Here is a 24549-nt window from a genome sequence, read left to right as displayed (position 1 = left end):
TCCATGGGGTCGCAAAGAGTCGGACACGACTGAGCGACTTGCACTTCACTTCAATTCAACAATGCCTTAATACAATCTCTTAAACACTAGGTGACATTCAATGACTAATTGGTTACTTTTTAGTTTGATTTGCTGTTTAAGACCAGATCCTGTGTATTTCTGATGGTTTCACTTGTTTTCTCCTTCCTTTCCTATTTTTGTTCTTCTTTCTCACCCATTTTAGAGAAGGCAGAAAAACAAAGCATAAAGAAATTAAATGTTTTTAGGCAAAGAGGAATATATATACATACACACACACTTATGATTTTTGGATAAAAAAATGAATCATCTACCATAATATTTTGTTAAAAGTTGGCCTGTTATTAATATCCTGCCTAATATGGTTGGATCTGAGAACACAGGTTTTTTTTTCCCTCAGTTTAGTTCAGTCACTCAGTCATGTCCGACTCCTTGCGACCCCATAAATCATAGCATGCCAGGCTTCCCTGTCCATCACCAACTCCTGGAGTTTACCCAAACTCATGTCCATTGAGTCGGTGATGCCATCCAGCCATTTCATCCTCTGTTGTCCCCTTCTCCTCCTGCCCCCAATCCCTCCCAGCATCAGGGTCTTTCCCAATGAGTCAACTCTTCGCATGAGGTGGCCAAAGTATTGGAGTTTCAGATTCAGCATCATTCCTTCCAATGAACACCCAGGACAATCTCCTTTAGGATGGACTGGTTGGATCTCCTTGCAGTCCATGGGACTCTCAAGAGTCTTCTCCAACACCACAGTTCAAATGCATCAGTTCTTCGGTGCTCAGCTTTCTTCACAGTCCAACTCTCACATCCATACATTACCACTGGAAAAACCATAGCCTTGACTAGACAGACCTTTGTTGGCAAAGTAATATCTCTGCTTTTCAATATGCTATCTAGGTTGGTCATAACTTTCCTTCCAAGGAGTAAGCATCTTTTAATTCCATGGCTGCAATCACTATCTGCAGTGATTTTGGGGCCTCAAAAAATAAAGTCTGACACTATTTCCCCATCTATTTCCCATGAAGCAATGGGACCAGATGCCATGATCTTAGTTTTTTGCATGTTGAGCCTTAAGCCAACTTTTTTACTCTCCTCTTTCACTTTCATCAAGAGGCTTTTTAGTTCCTCTTCACTTTCTGCCATAAGGGTGGTGTCATCTGCATATCTGAGGTTATTGATATTTCTCCCGGCAATCCTGATTCCAGCTTGTGCTTCTTTCAGCCCAGAGTTTCTCATGATGTACTCTGCATAGAAGTTAAATAAGCAGGGTGACAATATACAGCCTTGACGATCTCCTTTTCCTATTTGGAACCAGTCTGTTGTTCCATGTCCAGTTCTAACTGTTGCTTCCTGACCTGCATACAGATTTTTCAAGAGGCAGGTCAGGTGGTCTGGTATTCCTATCTCTTTCAGAATTTTCCACAGTTTATTGTGATCCACACAGTCAAAGGCTTTGGCAAAGTCAATAAAGCAAAAATAGATATTTTTCTGGAAATCTCTTGCTTTTTTTTCCTACTGGTCCTAAAAATAATTTTCAAGGGAAGTTTTAGCAAGCTATAGACGCCTGGCCTTTATACACTTGCTTAACATTTCAAAGGTGAAGAAACTAGGTCATTTGGCATTATAGTTCACCTCAGCTGTCACTGAGTGACCATGGCTCACAACCACCTGAGTTTCAGCACATCATCTCTCCAAGAACCATCAAGTGGTAGAGCCTTTGCCATAACTCATAAGTCTGATAATAGTCTACGGAACACCACATACGAGGATAGCTTTTCTTGCTAATTTTTACATCCTGTGGCCTACAACAGGTGATTTACCTATTCCCTCTTCTTATCTGACCTCACAGAGAGATGGTGGCAGAGACTAGTCAGGAGATTCAATGGGCAGAAGGAGGTCAACAAGTGGCTGGAACTCACTCATGGTTACCAAACTCATAACAAATTCTGTATTCTCATTATTTACTTGAAAACTCACTAGTAAGTGAAGCCAGTCAAACTATTTTCTAAATTTAATTAATAAAGACTCTGTGAGTCATTAAATGGGGGATACAAAGAGCTTTGTCTCACTCAAGTTGAAGTCTCAGATCCACAGTAAGTAGAGAGAAATAGGAGAGTAATAAACAGGAGAGTAGCTTCTCTCCTGTAGATACAAAATAGTACCTAGAAGTAACTAGAAATGATGGATCTTAAAGCTGCCAGAGAACATTCTGGTAAGAAGTTCTGGGACCTCAGATAGCCTCCAAAATGTTTATCACGTAAGTAGAAGATATTTTACATGATGGGGCTTAGTTGAGAAGCTGAAACTGATTTCATCTGTAAATATATTATCTTTTTGCATGCTGTTGTGATTTTTTTAATTTCTTTTTTTTCCTTGTGTATTTCTTAACCCCTTTTAGGCTTCTTCATATTATCTCAGTTCACTGGTATCTGTGGCCTGGCACCTGTTTTGACTAAGTCATCACATGTCTTTCCCTACATAGTGCAGCCCCTGAAGCCTTATCTGCTAGGACCAGCCTTTGGCTGCCCTGGGAAGGCCTCCCAGTTGCTTGCTGTATCTGTTTTTCTCCAGAAGAAAACAAGAGAAAATTAGCAATGTTGATTTTACCTTCCACATAAGGAATTATATTGGGCCCTTCATTTATTGTTGAGACTTTAAAAAATTTACTGAGTTCTTTCCATGTATTAACTTATTTAAATCGTATAACTTTATGAGGTAGATACCCTTGTACGTGCGTGATAAGTTGCTTCAGTTGTGTCTGACTCTTTGTGACCCCATGGACTGTAGCCAGCCAGGCTCCTCTGTCCATGGGATTCTCCAGGGAAGAATACAGGAGTGGGTTGCTATGCCCTCCTCCAAGATACCCTTATAGTGGCCCATTATATAACAGAAGAAATAAAGCAAGGGTGTTGAAAAAAAAAAATTTGCCCAATATCATGTGGTTAGTACAGGATAGAACCAGGACTGGAATCCAGGCAGACTGACCCTAAAGCCCACACTCTTACCTACTGTGCTACTGAATTTCCTTTGAACCTCCAAATCATATTTTCCCCCAGCTGGATAACAACAAATCCCCAGGAACACACTTACGTTAGAGATTCAGCCTGGGAATTATGAAACTTGGATTCGTCTTCTGCGCTTTAACTACCTGTAAAGGAAGAGCATTCTAGGTTGGGAAAATGCTCGTGCAAAGGTCTAATGGCCATAGGGGAGAAGAAAGGCCAGTATTAGGAACAGTGGGAAGCTGCTGTGGTGTTTCAAGCTGGGGGAAGGAGGGGATTAGCTGTACCACAATGACAAAGCTCACCCTGTCTAGCTAAAAAGGAGCAAAAGTGGATTCTGGGAGATTTGTTACTGATAAAATCCAGCCATGAGGCGATGGTGGCTTGGGTTAGGGTACTGCTATAATGCGTGTGGCGGGGTGGGGGTGGGGGACGCAAAAAGCTATCTTTTTTTTTTTTTTTAAGTATTTATTCAGCTGCATGGGGACAGCTTGCAGGATCTTTAGTGCAGCATTTGAACTCTTAGTTGAGGCATGCAGGATCAAGTTCCCTGAGGGGCTGAACCTGGGCCCTCTGCATTGGGAGCACAGAGTACTACCCAGTGGACCACCAGGGAAGTCCCCCCAAAGTTGTCTTCCTGGTTAAAACTGTGATTTGATGACGTATACAGCCTTTAACAAAACATTCCAGAAATTACACTTCCAAATATGTGTTACTGCCTTCAAAGTGTCATATTGGGAGGTGATACACCCATTTTAATGATGCTGCATGGCTCTAAACAATTTTGTAAAGCCTCTTTTAGAACTTCCTTCAGAACCAGTTTATAACCAAACCAAAGAAAAAGACTTATTACTCTCTATACAGTCATACTTCATAACTCCCCAAAGCTAAGGGAACTATGCAATATTGTTAAACTGATGCAGCTTGAAAGAACTTCCCTTTATGAGTCTGACTTCCCAACATATATAGTGAGAATGCTTCAGTAAGAAAACAAGCAAATATATGGGTGGGAAAAAGCTAAGTTGTCTGATTCTTCATCAAAGAAGGAGGATACATTCTTTAGGCAAAGAAGGAGCCAACTTGGGAAACTCAGAGGCAGAAGAAATTCTTGGACAGTCAGGAGGGAATATTTTTTTTTAAGGGAGCAGATAACCAATAAATCTTAGGAGACTGACAACACATTTCTCACAGGAAAAAAAAAAAAAGAATAAAGTTATAGCCATCAGTTTTTAGAAGAAGTAGGAGCTTGGTGGGGAAGAGTTCAAATTTCAGAACCAAGTGCAGGAATCAAACTCAGATGCTCTAATTAGCAGATTTGCATAGATTCTCTCTGTGCCCTACTTTCCCCATCTGTAAAATGAAAACACATATGCCAGGAGTTGTGTAAGGTTTTATTAGTGGAGCCCAAGTCAATCACTCCCCCAGTTTCTCTCATCTCAACACCTTTTCTTCAGGTTAAAGAATAGGAAACTTAGGGGAGGGAGGCAGGGCTGAAGGGGCAACCCTCCAGGAACCTTCAGGCTTCCCTGGCTTCAGCTTTCTTAGCTCTGCAGTGCCAGGGCACAGAGAGAAAAATGCCTGGCAACTTTATCAGCTTCTTTTCAACAGACATTCCCAGAGCACCCTGTTATTTAAGGAAAGTAGCAGCCCGTTTAAGTCCCTGAAACTTTGAAAGTAACTGAAACAACCTCAACGCACAAGAGTAGGAGATTGGTTGAACTGTGAGACGGAATACCCAAAGGTAGTCACATGATGGAATTGTAATTAGAGACTATTAAATGACATGGGGAGATGTTCATAATGAATTAATATTGCCATGAAACAGTATATATACTATAGATTCCCCACTTTAAAATAATTGGTTTATAGTGGAAAAATCAGAAGGAAATAAGAATTGTTAACAATTTAACATGTTAAATTTAAAGAATTTTAACAAATTCTAAGTGGTAGGAATATGGATGTTCAAAATTTTTTCCTTTATAAGCCTTGTACAATGAACATAATATTTTTAACATACAATATTATATGTAAATCTGATATGGAATTTGAAAAACAACTCTACAGGGAGAAATTATGACCACTTTGTTCACCCTATGATGCTCCAGTTGAGACATAATTCAGACTTCCTAATACCACAGGCTCCTGGCCACACAATGGGTTTGTACCCTCTTCAGCATTCACATCTTGACAGTTACCTCTCTGGTTAGCAGCAAGATTAACAAAGAAAATTCCTGTCCTATAGCCTCTGCAGGAGGCCAGATCTCCACTTGAGTAGACAGTGTGAAAGGGGAAGAAAGCATATGGCCCAGACTTTCTTGAGTTTGTATAATAGGAATACAGCGTGAGTAGTTAAAATATATTTTATCACTGCTAAGGCAATGGCACCCCACTCCAGTACTCTTGCCTGGAAAATCCCATGGACGGAGGAGCCTGGTAGGCTGCAGTCCATGAGGTCGTTAAGAGTCAGACACGACTGAGTGACTTCACTTTCACTTTTCACTTTCATGCATTGGAGAAGGAAATGGCAACCCACTCCAGTATTCTTGCCTGGAGAATCCCAGGGACAGAGGAGCCTAGTGGGCTGCTGTCTATGGGGTCGCAGAGTCGGACACGACTGAAGCGACTTAGCAGCAGCAGCATAGCTGTTAAGAATAACTACCATTTACTGAACACTTCGTTTGTGCTGGATGCCTCCTGCGTCATCTAATTTTCATGATGGCCCATTAGGTATTATCCCTATTTCACAGATAAAGACACAGATAAAGAGGTCAGACAATGTGCCTAAGTTCCCAGTGCGAGGAAGTGGCAGACGTAAGGTGCTTTGGAGATTGCAAAACTGTTTCAAAATGGCCTCCATCATTCTTTGCACTACTCTGTGAGATGAGCATTCTATGATTTAACTTGAGAAATGAAGGGACAGATGGCTTCAAAGGCCTTTCTGAGGTTCTTCATGACATGGGGAGATGTTCATAATGAATTAAGTAAATATTGCCATGAAACAGTATATATACTATAGATTCCCCACTTTAAAATAATTGGTTTATAGCGGAAAAATTAGAAGGAAATAAGAATTGTGATTAATCCAAAAGGCCATTTCCAGTTTTTGGCTTCAGTAGAGGAGTTGTGTACTGATTGGGAAAATGGTGAAGCCAAACATTTTGGGTATGTTACCCCAGATGATGAGAAGCAGCTTGTAATCTGATCTTGAAGAAGGCAGGGTGTGGCAGGAGACCAGCAAACAACCAGATCATGGTGGTAAGATTGCTAAGAAGATAAACCTGTACAGAGGATATAGGACCAGATACTTTGGAGCTTCTGGAAGAAAGGAGAGAGCTAAGGCAGAAGAGCCTAGGTTCTTGAATGAATTTGATGATTGGTGCACCAGCTCAACCCTACCTGTAAAAGGTAGTGGCTCCATTCACATAGTGGTGAAATAATTTTGGCCCAGTGTGTAGGTTACTATAAAATTGTATTTTATTCAGGTCCTGAATAAGACACTCTGCTACTAATTCTTAAAGTACTATATGTGCTAATATTGACTTTTTGATATACTCACATAACAGAAAGAAAGACAACATGGCTATAATAATTTACTGCATTTTCATTTCTTATTTGAGACAACACCAAACGTTGTTTGAAGTAGTGAACTGGTACATTGAGTTATTTGCATACTATCTATCAGATCAGATCAGATCAGTCGCTCAGTCGTGTCCGACTCTTTGCGACCCCATGAATCGCAGTACGCCAGGCCTCCCTGTCCATCACCAACTCCCGGAGTTCATTCAGACTCACATCCATCGAGTCAGTGATGCCATCCAGCCATCTCATCCTCTGTCGTCCCCTTCTCCTCTTGCCCCCAATCTCTCCCAGCATAAGAGTCTTTTCCAATGAGTCAGCTCTTTGCATGAGGAGGCCAAAGTATTGGAGTTTCAGCTTCAACATCAGTCCTTCCAATGAACACCCAGGACCGATCTCCTTTAGGATGGACTGGTTGGATCTCCTTGCAGTCCAAGGGACTCTCAAGAGTCTTCTCCAACACCACAGTTCAAATGCATCAGTTCTTCGGTGCTCAGCTTTCTTCACAGTTCAACTCTCACATCCATACATGACCACTGGAAAAACCATAGCCTTGACTAGACGGACCTTTGTTGGCAAAGTAATGTCTCTGCTTTTGAATATGCTATCTGGGTTGGTCATAACTTTCCTTCCAAGGAGTAAGCATCTTTTAATTTCATGGCTGCAGTCACCATCTGCAGTGATTTTTGGAGCCCAGAAAAATAAAGTTTGACACTGTTTCTACCGTTTCCCCATTTATTTCCCATGAAGTGATGGGACCGGATGCCATGATCTTCGTTTTCTGAATGTTGAGCTTTAAGCCAACTTTTTCACTCTCCACTTTCACTTTCATCAAGAGGCTTTTGAGTTCCTCTTCACTTTCTGCCATAAGGGTGGTGTCATCTGTATATCTGAGGTTATTGATATTTCTCCCGGCAATCTTGATTCCAGCTTGTGTTTCTTCCAGTCCAGCGTTTCTCATGATGTACTCTGCATAGAAGTTAAATAAGCAGGGTGATAAGATACAGCCTTGACGTACTCCTTTTCCTATTTGGAACCAGTCTGTTGTTCCATGTCCAGTTCTAACTGTTGCTTCCTGACCTGCATACAGATTTCTCAAGAGGCAGATCAGGTGGTCTGGTATTCCCATCTCTTTCAGAATTTTCCACAGTTTATTGTGATCCACACAGTCAAAGGCTTTGGCATAGTCAATAAAGCAGAAATAGATGTTTTTCTGGAACTCTCTTGCTTTTTCCATGATCCAGTGGATGTTGGCAATTTGATCTCTGGTTCCTCTGCCTTTTCTAAAACCAGCTTGAACATCAGGAAGTTCATGGTTCACATATTGCTGAAGCCTGGCTTGGAGAATTTTGAGCATTATACTATTTATTATATCAGAAATAAATGCTCATGACTGGTCTTAATGGAAGTAAATTTTCAAAATTTTTGTTGTTTAGTTGCTAAGCTGTGTCCAACTGTTTTGCAACCTCATGGACTGTAGCCTACCAGGCTCCTTGGTCCATGGGATTTCCCAGGAAGAATACTGAAGTAGGTTGCCATTTCCTTTTCTAGGAGATCTTCCTGACCCAGGGATCGAACTCACATTTTCTGCATTGGCAAGTGGGTTCTTTACCACTGAGTAACCAGGGAAGCCCCAAATTTTCAAATTAGTGATCCTGGCAAATTTTCAACTTAGTAATCTTGACTTTTTTTTTTTTAATTGCTTTGTGTGTGTGTGTGTGTGTGTGTGTGTGTGTGTGTGTTAGGAGAAGGGGAGAGGCAACAGAAGAGGAAGCATTTTCCCAGAATCATGAATTAGCAACCTTGGATCCTTGTCACTCCAGTATTCTTGCCCAGAAAATCCCCTGGACAGAGGAGCCTGGCGGGCTATAGTCCATGGAGTTGAGAAAAGTCATGTTGGACTGAGCATGCACGTGCAGATCCTTGTCTAGGTTCTGCCCTCACCTAGCTAAGTAATTCTGAATAAATCTCTTAATCTTCAGATTACTCACCTGTACAATGAGATTCTAAAAGGCAGGTGATGTTTGGTGTTGTTAATATTCTGTGTGACAAGCTAGCATTCCACAGGTATCCATAACAACAGTAAATAGACTTTAAGTCCAGAGTAAGTATCCCTAAATGTCAAATGCTATAAGACAGACATTTGTGAATGGCTGTCTTTATTCTCCATTGGTGGGCACTCTAGAGAGCTTTGATGTCAACCTGTAGGAAAGTTTCCCCTCACTTTGTCCCCACCTGGTGTGGAGAAAAGGAAGAGGAAGTGGGTAAGAGTATAGGATTTGGAAGCTACATTCTTGGGAGTCCGGACTGGAAGTCACCTCCTCCAGTTGCTTAGATCTGACCTCTAGTTAATGACAAATACAAGCTGAATTCAACTATCCCTGGATGTTATCAACCCCTTGCTGAGATTTGTCAAGCCTTGGATTTGTGCTCTCCCAGAAGGATCTGTTCTTTGAGATCCTAGGAGAAACTGTTATGCTCTAAGGATAAATGAGATAATAGAACTAACTACAAATGCTAAGGTCTTAATTCAATATAGTGGATCACAGAGTTTAAAATGTGGAAATTACCTTTTCAAATGTATGTTTAATTATTCTGAGGATCTGGTTGCCTGTCAGATATCTACTGGACTTGTTATGAGGATGAAATAGGAAAAACTCAAAAAGAAGACACTGAACACTAGGAAGGACAGCTTTCAGAAATACAGGAAGGGAAATTTCCCATGTGGTCAGGCAAACACACCAATCCTTACTATCTTTCTTGCCCACCTAAAAGCTCTGACAGTTATGCTTCAAAGGCTTGTGTGGTGGTTCAAGCTTACTTAGAAGTTTACAGGGCCCTATGCTAAGCTTCTGGAGAAGGCAATGGCACCCCACTCCAGTACTCTTGCCTGGAAAATCCCATGGACCGAGGAGCCTGGTAGGCTGCAGTCCATGAGGTCGCTAAGAGTCGGACACGACTGAGCGACTTCACTTTGACTTTTCACTTTCATGCATTGGAGAAGGAAATGGCAACCCACTCCAGTATTCTTGCCTGGAGAATCCCAGGGACGGGGGAGCCTGGTGGGCTGCCCTCTATGGGGTCGCACAGAGTCGGACACGACTGAAGCGATTTAGCAGTAGCATGCTAAGCTTCGGGTATTTTCATAGGTTCTTCTTGTTCAGTAATTGTGGCCTCCAAATTTATAACTGTCATTTCACTCCATGCTCCCTTCATCTGTCCTCTAAGCTCTCAAGTGCCTTCCACGAAACATTTTTCTACCTCCAACCAAAACAGTGTAAGAGGACTGCCTAAGTGAAAGCGACAGTCGCTCAGTCGTGTCCCGACTCTTTGCGACCCCATGGACTGTCCATGGAATTCTCCAGGCCAGAATACTGGAATGGGTTGCCATTCCCGTCTCCAGGGTACTGTCCCAGCCCAGGGATGGAACCCAGGTCTCCTGCATTGCGGGCGGCTTCTTTACCAGCTGAGCCACAAGGGAAGTCCCTGAGTGCCTACGGGGAATCTACAAAAGTATTAGGAGAGAGTGAGGGCCAGTTACTGCCCATATGTCGGGCACTTTAAAGGCTTTTACTTTAATCACCGTTTAGGATTTAAAACACCAGGAAAGCAGGAGCTTTCCTCCGCGAGGAGTGCCCACCTTCATCCCCAAGCTGCAGTTTCACATGAGTAAAGGGAGGCATCACCTCATCACTTCAAGATTCCGTCGACACTTCACTAGGTTGGCAGATAGTTCCTTTTCGACGCGTAAGCGCTTTCAAGCACCTCAACCTAAGAGATTTCAAGCACCTCAGCCTAAGAGTTCCTGAGGTTTACCCATTGCCCAGGCGACGCGCCGGGTTTTGTTTTTCTACGTCCCCGCCGGAACAAGCCCGCCCACTAGCGTCAGAGCTAGCTCCTCACTGGTCCGGAAGTGTGCTCGTCTCCTCAAAGAGCCAATCAGAGCCTCATTTTCTACTCAGGGGATTTGAAAAACGGAAAAGACCTTGACCTGTTCCTGGGAGTAGGGCGGGGGTGTGAATGATTGACAACTCGACTCTCCAATAGTCAGAGCTCTAGGACCTGCCCCTTCTGGCTCGGGGGCTAGAAAAGAGAGTCGATGCCGGGCCGCAGTGATGAGCCCTGGGAGACGCTGGCTGTTCGGTTTTCCGAGGAGCGGCTGCTACTGGTGGCCTTTTTGCAGGTGAGTGGTTGCTGTTGTTAATAGTGCTGTTGCGAAGGTTTTCCATTTGTCAATGATGTGGTGGTTTATTTCAGCGCGCTGGAGGGCCAGTTTCTTTCCTCCCCAGGTTCAGTCTGTGGTGGGAGTCTGGCACTCGCACGCCCACCCCTCAAGCTCCGACCCTCACTTATCCCGCAGGTCCCGTTCAGCTGTCCCTTTCTCAGAATAAGCCTGTCTAGTCTGCCAAAGGAAAGGAGGACCCCGCGTTGGTAGTGGTGTCTTGACGGCAAGAATAAACAGAGAGTCGAAGGGAGTGATAACTCTACTCCCCTGGACGTCTCAGGTACCGGGTGTCAGTCAGCCCCGTTCATCGTAGGACTCCCCCTGAAAGGGCGCTTCGGTGTGTTTTCAGGGCCTTGGCGCTATATTGAGGGCGATGGCAGACTTGGCCCTTGAAGGCTCTGTAGATAGAAAAAACCTGAACGTCATGAAAGGAGAAAGGTAAATATCTGCAGTGGTTTCATGGAGGGTTCAAATCTGGAACTAAATCACAGGTTCTTTGAACCACTACAAATGGAAAAGTAAGTGTATTTCTTCTTCTTGCCAAGGGATGAGCGCCATGTTACTGGAGAAAGACAGTAGGAATGCCAAATGGAAGTGAAATTCACAGTTGAGTTGTGAGGAATAATTGGTTGTTGGCTAACTTACTATAACTCTCATTACCTTACAGCCTCCCAAATTATGGAGGCTTAATGGCTTATAAGTGGTATCAGAATGTTAACTGCCCACTTTGGGGGGGGGAAAAATCCGATGCAATCTTTCACCAGTAGTTTCTAGGGGTTTCTATAATGAAAGCAGAACACATGTCATTTTGTGTTTTAAAACTGTCTCCCCTGAGGCCAAGGGACTAGGTTTGTTCCATCCTTGTATTCCTATGCACCTCACATACCACAGATGCTACTCAATTGTGGTGGGGTTTAGAGAGGCATAATTCAGTCAAATGGTGTTGTGGAAGGAGCTCTGAGTTGGCAGTCAAGACACCTGGGTTTAGTCTTGAAGTTGTGTGATCTTAGTGAAGTGAAAGTCACTCAGTCATGTCCAACTCTTTGCAACCCCGTGGACTAGACAGTCCATGGAATTCTTCATGCCAGAATACTGGAGTGGGTAACCTTTCCCTTCTCCAGGGCATCTTCCCAACCCAAGGATCGAACCCAGGTCTCCCACATTGCAGGCGGATTCTTTACCGGCTAAGCCACAAGGGAAGCCCAAGAATACTGGAGTGGGTAGCCTATCCCTTCTCCAAGGGATCTTCCTGACCCAGGAATCAAACCAGATTCTCTTGCATTGCAGGCAGATTCTTTACCAACTGAGCTACCAGGTGTAATCTTTCAATTCTCTGACTCTTAACTTCTGCCTCTTTAAAAAGTGGATGTTGCATTAGATTATTTCTGAGGTTTATGCCTGTGTTCAAAGTCTGTTTTAAACTAAAGATTCTTAAACATTTTCCACCACAAGTACATCTGCAAAATCTCATTACAGTAAATTCCTAACCAGTCTGTTAGCAAACAAAAGCTCCCAGCTACAAGGGTCGTACCTGGTTCTTTTGTGTCCACATTTAAACCAAACCAAGTGGGACATTGTAGAAAATTTGGTCGTTGTCCAGAATGAACATTGTACAGAAGTAAAACAGAAAATGTCATCCTTTATTCCACTACTCAGAGACAGCTGCTGTTGGTGTCTGGGTAGATCTTTCAGTCTCTCTTCCTCTTTTGCCTTCTATGGTTGGTTGAAATTAAGTGGCACATTTCATTTTAAATTTATATTAAGTAATGACATCTAAATTCAGCCACACCTTCATCTTTGTCTTGTGCCTAGAGCACAGAGGACACGCCAGTGTCTGAACTGATGATGGGTCACTTGAACATCCTTGGAATGAAATCTGGTGTGAAGGGATATTTGTATGGGAAAATAGGACTAAAAGTATCACTGAATAACAAAATCTTTAACTGAAACGTGGCCACAAATATGAAAAAAAACATAGTTTATAAAATGTAAAATAAATGTTAGCCACTTTACCAAAGCATGTGAATTATAGAATATCACTTAGTATTTGGTATGCTTCTAGGACTGTATGTTACCATCAACACCCCTGCCCTGAAACACATACAACATTTGATTGCATTCCTCCTTCCCCTATCTAATTTAACCTTTTCTCCTTACCCCCACCCTCATTTTATTTTATCCCCAGCTTTTGTTTCTGCTCAAACCATCAGCAAGGTAGGATCACTTTCAAGGGCCTGAGGTCTGTATCAGTCTTCATGTGTTAGTCAAAGTCTGTGCCATTCAACCCAGAATACCTTGCATTCTTTGGTAGGGTGCTTCACCATCATCTCATTTAGTATTCCTCATAGCCCCTTGAGAAACAGTAATTTCATTATCCTCATCTTTATGGACAAGGAACCTGAGGTGCAGCAGATAACTTAGTCAAGATGACACTGTCATTAAGTAGCAGAGCTGGGACTAAAGTCTAGGTTTCTTGACTTCACACTTTTGGGATTTGGTGGAAATGGTTTGTTTTGACACAAATGCTACTACTGTAGGGGAATAAGTAACCAGAGATAGGAAGGAGAAGTCTTGAATGGGTATTCCGCACATGAGTGATGCCATGCCAGCTGGAACAGGCCACATGCCCCACGCACACACATCTCGTTGCTGGACATTTCCCTGTGAATAAGGGTCTACCTGCTATGGTTTGTTACCTCTGTAACATGGGGTCAGTCAGGGCTGTTAGAAGGTATAGAGTTGGAGAATGACAGGGTAATAGTGTCTGGAAAACACCTATAAGTAATAGAGTTTGCTCCTGGTAAAATAGTTGTTCTTATAATGCAAATACAAATGGAAAAATTACCATCAAGCTTTTGGAAAAGTAATAAATGAGGAACAGGAGGTACTTTTGGATACAGGCATCTTTGAACTTTTCATATTGAGCTGGGCTCGGAGAATCTTAGGAACTGAGCTCCAGATTTCACTTTCCTTAAGAACTGTTCCTTTTTAATTTATTAGAAACTTGATTAACCTCTCTTTTTCCTGTCCTCAAGTCTAGCCAGTCTGTCTTCTGTAGAGCTAGCTCCCTAATGCAGTGGGGTTGAGAGTCATTCAAAGCTGCAAGTGAGGATTCAGACCTCCAAATGGTCTAGGGGAGCATTTGAATATTTATTATTGAAGAGAAGGCTTTGGATCAAAGCAACTCTGGCTCTGTATTCCTTATTTTATATTGCTTCAATATTCTATCATTGATCACGTTTCTTACTCAATTTTTGGAAACAGAAAACAAGCTGAGACTGGACTTTATCCTATAATTTTCCCCACCTGTTCATGAGTTGCCAGTTCAAGTTCACTTGAAGTGTGAAGCACTGTGACAATTTATAAAGATGTCTAATAAAAGTAAAGCATGTCAAAGTGACATATTTTTGAAGTTGGTTAACAAGATGAATAATTTTTTTCCTTATTCTGTCTTGAACCCATTATTAAGTAATTTGATGAAGCAAAATAAACTACTCAGACTGATGTAAATGTGCTCAGTATTGTCTTATGTGAAGGATTAAAAACAGTTATGAATGGGATTCCATTATTCACAGTACTTGCAGTGCTGGCCAAGAATAAAATAAGGTGATTTTAATAATGTTGGGATTATCCTATGACAGGATGCTTAAATGTTCAAAATGCTGATGTGATTAGTAGATCCAGTAATCTCAGCTAGACCAGGGTTTAGGAAGCTAAGACCTTCTGGCTTACTATCTTTCCAGCCCACAAGCTATGAATGGCTTTTACATTTTTTTAATGGTTGAAATAAGTCAAAGAATAACAATATTTCATATGCATGGAAATTATATGAAATTCTCATTTCTTTATCCATATGTAAAAGACAAAAAGTTCCAATATGTTTATTGGAACATAACCTTATTTGTTCATATATGCATTGGTTATGACTGCTTTCAGCTACAGTGGCAGAATTGAGTGATTTTAAGAGCAACCATATCACCCACAAAGCCTAAAAAATTTACTCTTGGACCTTTTACAGAAAAAGTTGCCCCCCCCCCCCCGCCTTTTTTTTGCCTCCAGCTAAGCTGGAGTGTCTCTCACATCATTACCTTCATCCCATTTCAACAGCAATTATGCTGCCCCAGGTCTTCATTAAATGTTGCCAGAATAGTTGCAAAAGATTCATAAGTATTCACATACATTTCCCTTACTTGTAAATGCTGCCTGATCCTCCTAAAATACACATTATTAAAGCTTTAATGATGTCCCAGTACTTGCAGAATAACCTATGTTTTTTGGCACAATGTCCTTTCAGGGCCACTGTTCAGCCTTATCTTTCTAGAGTAGTGTCCTCCTACTTCCTTATTATACCCTATACTTAGTATAGGGTGATCATATAATTTTCTAGATGGGACTTTCAAGTGTGAAAGGGGCCCTATAATAATTATGTTGGGGAAACAGGTCTAAAGCAAGACTGTTCTAGGCAAACCAGTTTGAATGGTTCTCCATAAATACCCATTCCCTTACCTCTATTCACTGTTGCCTTAGACCAGAATTCCTTTTCTTTTTTCTATAAATCTTAAACATCCTTTCAAATCCAGCTTAAATAATGCCATGTCCACAAAGCATTATTCAAAAAAAACAAAAAAAAAAAACAAAAAAACTCCTTTTCCGTCTCCCTTATACATCAAGTGCTTTCTCATGCTGTGGATTACTTTCTGCTGTCGTGATACACACACGTCACTTTTCCCCCATTAGTCCCTTGGAGGCATCATTCAAGTTCGATTCTCTGTTCCCCCCAGGCCTAGCTTTATGCCATGTTCAAATGAGATTTGCAGCATATGTTTGAAGAATGAGTTGTTTGACCAGACTGGGCAGACTGATGAGTATCTGGGGCTGTCAATGGATGCATCATCCATTTTAATGTAATTAAAGTCATGAGAAAAGTTGGGTTTCCAGGGTAGGATGACAGAGCCTTGGGCGCCAATATGGTAGTAAAGCAGAGTGGGTCAGGGCGTATGTATAGGCACTGCGGCCCAGGCTGGCCTGATATTGAACTCCTGCTCTGCCACTTACAGTCTTTGTCCTCTTGGGCAAGTTAGCCTCTCCTGAGTTTCTGCATCTATAAAATAGGAGTAATTGTAGTAACCTGTCCATAGAATGGTGGTTGAGAATTCAAATCGTCCCAAGCACACGATGAGCACTCCAAGAAAGGTAGTGGCCATGGCGTCATACCGGCTTCCCTGGTGGCTCAGATGGTAAAGAATCTGCCTGCAGTGCAGGAGACCCAGGTTCAATCCCTGGGTAGGGAAGGTACCTGATGATACATGCTTCACCATCCTAGTACTGTTGCCAACAGGTGGGCAGCACCAGGACGTAACAGTAGAAGAGGTGGGAGAAATGCAGCCCTGAAGTCTTAGAAGAATTTTTCTTCCCTTGATGGAAGTGCTTAGCTTCAGAGGGGTCAAAGCAGTGGGAGTCCTGAGTGAAGATGGTCTCCACTTACTAAGAAGTGACTAATCAGCAGTCTTTTGAGAGACTGTTTCAGTAGAGTGGGCAAGGTACAAGGGAGGTGTCAGACGACTAAAAAAATAATGGCCAGAAGGAAGGGAAAAACAGCCAAGAGGAAGGGGCAGGAAGAGGAGATGCAGAGTCATGTAAAAGATATGTTTGCTTAGTATTTTTTTCCTTTGAGCCGCATCATATTTTAAAAAGGAAGGCACCCTGAAGTGTGGTCACTCAGTGACCTGTGTGGCCCCTTGGGGGTATGAAGTAAATCGTTGACGAAAATCAGCGCTTAATTCAAGTGCCAATAACCCTTGTTGAGAGGATAAATGAGCACCTTTAAAAAGAATAGTTTTTAATTCTTAGCATGGCCCCTCTTTCTAAGTTGGGGGTGTCTGGTGCCTGATTTGACATTGTGCCTTGAGGTTCACACGAGCAGTTACACGCCGAGCCCTCCTTTATACTCACCTTGTTTGTGAGCATCTCATGAAATGTCTGCCTGGGTTGGAGAGACAAGCTGTGACTGGAGATGCTCCTGTGAAGTGAAGCCAAGTGAGCCTAGATGCTCACACCCAGACTCGCAAGTCTTCCATGATGAGGTAGAAAGAGCATGGGTGTCAGAGGCACAGGGCCTGGATGACAGCTCCAGTCTCATTTAGTGCCTCTGTGTGTTTGAACAAATCAATCTCTTTTCTCTGTGCATATTGTTAAGGCCATTTAGGAACATGCTAAACTGTAACAGATACAAAAATATGATGGATGATTGTTCTTGGCTCTGCCTTTGCCATAAAATACATTGGAATTCTTGAGTTAAATCTTCCTAACATCTTGGACCTGCCAACTGACTGTTGATATGTTTTTTTGGCCATACCATGTGACATGTGAGATCTCAGTTCCAACCAGGGATGGAACCCACACTGCCTGCAGTAGAAGAGTGGAGTCTTAACCACTGGATTGCCAGAGATGTTCCCCACTGACTGTACTATGCTTTGGCAGTTACTACAAAAACTACTGGACTTCCCAGCTGGCATAGTGATAAAGAATCTGTCTGCCAATGCAGGAGATGTCAGAGGTGTGGCTGGGAAGATCCCCTGGAGTAGGAAATGGCAACCCCCTCCAATATTCTTACCAGGAAAATTCCATGGGCCGAGGAGCCTGGCATCCAGCAGTCCATGGGGTCCCAAAGAATTGGACACGATTCTGAATACTCGTTGCACCATGCTTAGCCTTATTACACAGTCTAATCATTTTTGCTTGTCTTTTGATTCAGTCAACACACCTACTAAGTACCTAGTATGTGTCAAGAGTCATGCTGGGTTCCAGAGATAGGCAGTGAGTCATCAGCTCTAATGCAGGTTACAGGGCACACGGACGGGGAACAAGCGATCCGTCACAGTGACCCATCACAACTGTACCCAATGTCATAAAGCAGGGGGCCTTGGGAAGGCACCTCACCACTTTCAATGGGTGAGAAAGAAGGGCACACACAGAAGTCTGAAAGCATCATCCTTAAACCAGCAGCATCAGCATCACCTGGAATCTTGTTATACCCACCCCAGACCTACTCATTCAGGCTGTGGAAATGGGGCCCAGTAATCTGAAACAGTTCTCTTGGTGATTCCAATGCACATTAAAGTTTGAGAAACCACCAGCCTAGAGGAAATAACATTTAAACTAAGCGCTATAGTCACACCATTCAATATAGTAACCACTGGTCATGGGTGGCTATGGAGCCCTTGAAACTTGGCTAGTTCAAAGTGAGTTGTGCTTTAAGTATAAAATGCAGATCAGGTTTCAAAGACTTACTAAGAAAAAAAAATACCTCATTAATTATTTTATATAGATCATATGTTAGAATGATAATCCTTTGAAACTAAAGGGTTAAATAAAATGAATTATTAAACTTTCACCTACTTTTTTCTGCTTAATATGACTTTTAGAAAGTTTAAAATGACCAATTTTAAAAAGCCGATTATATGTGGCTTGAATTACATTTTGATTGGACACAGCTGTTGACTAGTGGGTCCAAAAACCAGAGTGGGATTGAAGTGGCAGTCAGAGGGGAGGTGGTGATGGGTAAGGGTTCTGTGTAGAATACAGAGTATGCAGAGTTCCTGAGGCCAGAAAGAACATGGTATGTTAAGGAAATAAAACCAAAGCCTTACTGGTCACATTAAGGATTTTGAGTTTTGTCCTAAGATCAACAGGAAGTAATTTGAGGGTTTTAAACAGGGTACTCAATTTTCAGGAAGTTTGTAGCTAATACATGAGGGTAAGATAACTATGGCTGAATATTGCACGACTCTCAGAATCAAAGCTCCCTGCTCCTGCCCAGAAGATGGTGGGGGTGGAGGCATTTGGTCAGGCGGTACCATCAAGAGGGAGGGAGCAGGACCCTGACCATCAGCTGCCTCCACCCCAGGATATGAGGCACAAATAACCCTGCTAAAGGGAAAAGCAGACACCTGCGAATAGTTTTGTGCTCAGTTCATTTTCAGTTTGGTCAATGTTGAGAGCTGGAGGAAACATTCCAGAAGAGTCCAAAGTTGAGTAGGAGTTTGATTACAGAGCTGGGACTCTGCAAGGCACTGGCAAAGGTTTGGTGAAAGGAGGGTCGGGAACAAGGGAGCCTGGCATATGTGGGGATTAGCAGGTCTGTCCTTTGAAAAAGTGCACTGGACAACCACAGAGAAAGGGCCCAGATTAGAGCCTGGAGGCCTGGGCTCTGACCAGCTCCAGGAGGTGGGGGTGGGGCTTCCCATTCACCTGTGACCTGGAGGAACTTCCCCTTTAAGTCACAGGTCATACACTAGCAGACTCAAGCTACCCTCAGGTCTTGTTTAGCTCATGTTTTTTAAAATGTATTCTAGTTAGTTGCTAGTATTTGTATCAGATATCACATGAAATTACATTTCCAGTTCTTTTGAAAATTGGAAAATTGAAGACCTCAGTTCCTCAGTCTCACAGAGAAATGGGCTGGAGCTAAGTAGTAGTTACCCCTTTCATTTTTCCTATGAGCTTCTAAGCTGAAATGATCATGTTACCAAAAAAAAAAAAAATTATTTATTCTTCAAAACAGAATTCACAAGTTTTTTCTGGTCTGAGTCTTGCATTCTCTCCAGTCTTCTGTTTCCAGCAGCCCTCAGCTTCTCTGTGTTCTCCAGAAAAGTTCTAGAATGGTACCCTTAGCTCAGCAAGACTAGATTATACAGATGCTCCATCCATGTGTCAATGTGCATGAGTTGCATCCATCAGAGAAGCGCATATGTTCTCTGCAGTTCAGCAATGTTCCCACTACCCCTGCAGCCCCGCACAGATCTGCAGTCCCTGCCTGAAACTTTAAATGAAACTGCAGTGTTGTATTTGTTGGTAAACACTTGGCTTACCAGCTCCCACAGAGATTGAATCATAAAGATTGCAAGCTGTAAACCTCAACAGTTCCTTTGTAAATATTCAGCCATTAATTAAATGGCAAAGGTTAGTTGATAGCAAGGAGGAGAGAGGGAAGGGACTTTATTGACCTGAAGTAGATGCTCCAGTTCAGTATCTTACCCTGTGTTTGCCCTCTGTGCACCATAATAAGGGTCTGGTGTATTTGTAGAGTCTTTGTGGCTGTAGCACTATTTCTCTGCTCCAGTGTATATATTTTGAGAGGGAAGAAACAGAAAGTGCCTTATTTCTTAAAGTAAACAAATAGAGCTGATTAAAATACTGTAAAGCTTTGTGATAGGTGCCTGAGTGTTTATGATATTGCTACACTTTTTTCCCCCTCAGAATAGTTCATCATCAAAAGACGTTGAAGAGGTGCATCTGCCTACAATATTTGTGCATCACACTCTTCATTTGAAGTGAAAAATAACTTCTTTGCTATAAGGAGCTTCTTGCTTGACAAGACACAGTAAGGGCTGAGGTAGAGAACCATTGACAGCTTCTCTTTTCTCCATCCCCCTCCAGCACCACCACCAAAAACAGGGCAGTAAATAAAATGTTGCATGGGCATGAATCCAGTTTTTGATGGGCCAGAAGCTTCTAGCACTTAGTGGATTGGGGTGGGCTGTTCAAAAAAACAATACCCAAGTGTCTTTGTTTTGCTGATTAAACACACATACATGTTCTCATCCATGTGAATTCATTAATTGGTCTCTCCCAGCACCTTAGAAGTAGCTTGTTCAAGTGAGGGGCCCTAAAGCTTGAGCTTCATTCGTTTCATGGATACTCCACTTCCAGGTACCAGTAATCACCTAGCCAAACACTGCCTAGCTGCCTTTCATCCCATTTTGAGTTTTCTGCCCCTTGATGACCATCTGGGTTGAGGGGAGAGGCATCGTTCTCCCTCTGGAAAGTCTCGGCTCTGCAAGGTACCTTCACCTGCGTCCTGAGCCCAGGCTGTTCCGATAACCTGGTGCTTCCCTTTGCAATGCACTAAATGAAGGTCAGACTTCACTGACGCCCGATGAGAAGGGAAGGTCATAAACCTAACTGCTGTCACTTTTCAACCACTTGCAGATCATCTCCATCTGCTTCTTCCCTCAGGTCCGCTCTTGACCCTCTGAAATTGAAAGCTTTGTTGTAAAGACTTTCCTCCGACTTCAGAATCTCTCGGAATTAACTAAAGAAAGGAAGAAATTAGGTCCAGATTCCAATTAACTTCATCACTGATTATTATATAACTGTGGTCGAATCACAGTTTAAGTGGGACAGAGTATCTCCAGTTCATGGAAGTTGCCAAGAATGGCAGAATACCAGGCCCTGATGTTTGTATAATCTGTGCCCCCTGGTGTGGAAAGTGCTGGGTGCACAAACCGAGTAGCATTTGTCAGTGTGGATGTGTCCGGTGAAAGGCCAGTGAGGCAGGCTGGTGCAGCCAGGCTGCAGATTTTCTCCAGGGGACTGAGTGGGTCCAGATTTCTGGGCTAGCAGCTTCAGTTAGGGGGTTCAGGAACACTCTAGGGTTGCCTGTCCCACCTTACTAGAGTCTTCCTCTGCGATGTGGCTGGCATGGATAGGACAGCTGAAGGGTTGCGAGGAGGAGCTGTGGCCTCCCTATCTGGGTGCTCCTCTCACTCCTGCAGACCTGCTTCTGGTAATCTGTTCCTACAGGCAGCATCTCTCAGCTGCTTGATTTGATAGCTTGTTTTGTATCCAGATTTATTTCTGCCAAAAACTGTCATCTTGAGTCAGGTGAGAGATTATTTAAGTGACTACCATATTGAATGCTAAGGTTGGTTGAAATCATCTTCAGTTCAGTTCAGTTGCTCAAAGTAATGTCTCTGCTTTTGAATATGCTATCTAGGTTGGAATCAAGATTGCTGGGAGAAATATCAATAACCTCAGATATGCAGATGACACCACCCTTATGACAAAAAGTGAAGAGGAACTAAAAAAACCTCTTGATGAAAGTGAAAGTGGAGAGTGAAAAAGTTGGCCTCAAGCTCAACATTGAGAAAACGAAGATCATGGCATCTGGTCCCATCACTTCATGGGAAATAGATGGGGAAACAGTGGAAACAGTGTCACACTTTATTTTTGGGGACTCCAAAATCACTAGAGATGGTGACTGCAGCCATGAAATTAAAAGATGCTTACTCCTTGGAAGGAAATTTAGACCAACCTAGATAGCATATTCAAAAGCAGAGACATTACTTTGCCAACAAAGGTCCGTCTAGTCAAGGCTATGGTTTTTTTCCTGTGGTCATGAATGGATGTGAGAGTTGGACTGTGAAGAAGGCTGAGCGCTGGAGAATTGATGCTTTTGAACTGTGGTGTTGGAGAAAACTCTTGAGAGTCCCTTGGACTGCAAGGAGATCCAACCAGTCCATTCTAGAGGAAATCAGCCCTGGGTGTTCTTTGGAAGGAATGATGCTAAAGCTGAAACTGCAGTACTTTGGCCACCTCATGCGAAGAGTTGACTCATTGGAAAAGACTCTGATGCTGGGAGGGATTGGGGGCAAGAGGAGAAGGGGACGACAGAGGATGAGATGGCTGGATGGCATCACTGACTCGATGGACGTGGGTCTCAGTGAACTCCGGGAGTTGGTGATGGACAAGGAGGCCTGGCGTGCTGCGATTCATGGGGTCGCAAAGGGTTGGACACGACTGAGCAACTGATCTGATTTGATCTGATCTAGGTCGGTCATAACTTTCTTTCCAAGGAGTAAGGGTCTTTTAATTTCATGGCTGCAGTCACCATCTGCAGTGATTTTGGAGCCCCAAAAAATAAAGTCTGACACTGTTTCCACTGTTTCCCCATCTATTTCCCATGAAGTGATGGGACCAGATGCCATGATCTTCGTTTTCTGAATGTTGAGCTTTAAGCCAACTTTTTCACTCTCCACTTTCACTTTCATCAAGAGGCTTTTGAGTTCCTCTTCACTTTTTGCCATAAGGGTGGTGTCATCTGCATATCTGAGGTGATTGATATTTCTCCCGGCAATCTTGATTCCAGCTTGTGTTTCTTCCAGCCCAGAGTTTCTCATGATGTACTCTGCATAGAAGTTAAATAAGCAGGGTGACAATATACAGCCTTGACGAACTCCTTTTCCTATTTGGAACCAGTCTGTTGTTCCATGTCCAGTTCTAACTGTAGCTTCCTGACCTGCATACAAATTTCTCAAGAGGCAGATCAGGTGGTGTGATATTTCCATCTCTTTCAGAATCATCTTAGTATTGTTTAAATGTTGAAACTTAGATTTTCTTGTGTGTGTGGTGTAGACTATGGCATTGAAGAGCCAGTTTTCTCCACTCGGTGATTTACATACCAGCTGAATGTGGTTTATTGAATTAGCATGTTTAATAACTTCTATAATAAGATAAGACTGTAAATATTTCTTTCTTCACCAGAGGGAAAACAGAATGAGAAGGGTGTTCCTTCCATCTTGAATCAGCTTCTCAAAGCTGGGAGTTCCCAGTTCTAAAGTCATCATTTTAGACATGTACAACTCATTCTATTAAATCGTCTCTTCTGTAAGCAGGAACTGCCTTTTTATCTGATGGAAATGTAGCATGCCATTAGAATGAAGTGTTCTGTTGTTTTATGTCATCCAATTAACGTATACTATCTAATCATCAGAAAATTTATGTCAGCTAACTAGGTTCCATGTAATTATCTGTAGACTCTGCCCGTATGTGCCATAGTGTGTATGAGTTGCTGGATGCCTGATGTCAAAACAGTTCAAGGAATCATTCCAGTGTATTTTAGAAACTTGCTGTTGGAAAGTTGTGCTTCCACTCCCAGGTAGTCATTTGAATAAAACATATAACTTTCATACTTCTTGTTTCTTCTCCATCTAGATATATTGTTGTCACTGAACACTGGCCCTAGAGAAGCTCAGCCATCAATATGTCCAAGTACAAACTGATTATGTTAAGACATGGAGAGGGTGCCTGGAATAAAGAGAACCGCTTTTGTAGCTGGGTGGATCAGAAACTCAACAGTGATGGACTGCAGGAAGCGCGGAACTGTGGGAAGCAACTCAAAGCACTAAACTTTGAGTTTGATCTCGTGTTCACATCCATCCTGAACCGGTCTATCCACACAGCCTGGCTGATCCTGGAAGAGCTGGGGCAGGAGTGGGTTCCTGTGGAGAGCTCCTGGCGTCTCAACGAGCGTCACTACGGAGCCTTGATCAGTCTCAACAGGGAGCAGATGGCATTGAATCATGGCGAGGAGCAGGTGAGGCTGTGGAGAAGGAGCTACAACGTGACCCCTCCTCCCATCGAGGAGTCCCATCCTTACTACCATGAAATCTACAACGACCGGAAATATAAAGTGTGTGATGTGCCTTTGGATCAGCTGCCACGATCCGAGAGCTTAAAGGATGTTCTGGAGAGACTCCTTCCCTATTGGAATGAGAGGATTGCTCCTGAAGTATTGCGTGGTAAAACCGTTCTGATATCTGCTCATGGAAATAGCTGCCGGGCACTCCTGAAATATCTGGAAGGTACCATCTTCATGCTATTACTAACCAGGTCTTAGTCTAGAAAGAACATGGTTTCTAAACTAATAATGCACAGTTTACATTATAGACTTTCCTTCCCTAGCACCTTCTGTCACTTCAGCCGTTTAAGGATTGTTTTGTTCTATCAGAAATCCTGGGTATTTTACGTTTGTATTATTTGCTCTAACTTCAGGAAGCCTCAGAATCACCTAAAGGGAGGGAGCATTTGGACCACCCCTGGTTTCTGGCCCCACTCTTGGAGCCTGTAGGCCCGGGGTGTGGCTCCATAATTTGCTTTTCCAAA

The 24549-nt window shown here is 42.8% G+C and overlaps 1 protein-coding gene across 1 annotated transcript in view; it reads left to right on the top strand.

Moving 5' to 3' along the window:
• Positions 1-10653: 10653 nt before the first annotated feature.
• Positions 10654-24549, top strand: part of BPGM (bisphosphoglycerate mutase) — a 33278-nt gene continuing 19382 nt past the window's right edge. Inside the window, exons 1-2 of the mRNA XM_027538951.1 lie at positions 10654-10782; positions 23599-24248. Coding sequence (XP_027394752.1) covers positions 23648-24248 — 601 coding nt within the window. The 5' untranslated portion in view covers positions 10654-10782; positions 23599-23647. The remainder of the gene's footprint in view (positions 10783-23598; positions 24249-24549) is intronic.

The sequence above is a fragment of the Bos indicus x Bos taurus genome, chromosome 4, assembly GCF_003369695.1.
Source record: "Bos indicus x Bos taurus breed Angus x Brahman F1 hybrid chromosome 4, Bos_hybrid_MaternalHap_v2.0, whole genome shotgun sequence".
Taxonomy (NCBI): domain Eukaryota; kingdom Metazoa; phylum Chordata; class Mammalia; order Artiodactyla; family Bovidae; genus Bos; species Bos indicus x Bos taurus.
This window is presented reverse-complemented; position numbering and strand designations above follow the sequence as displayed.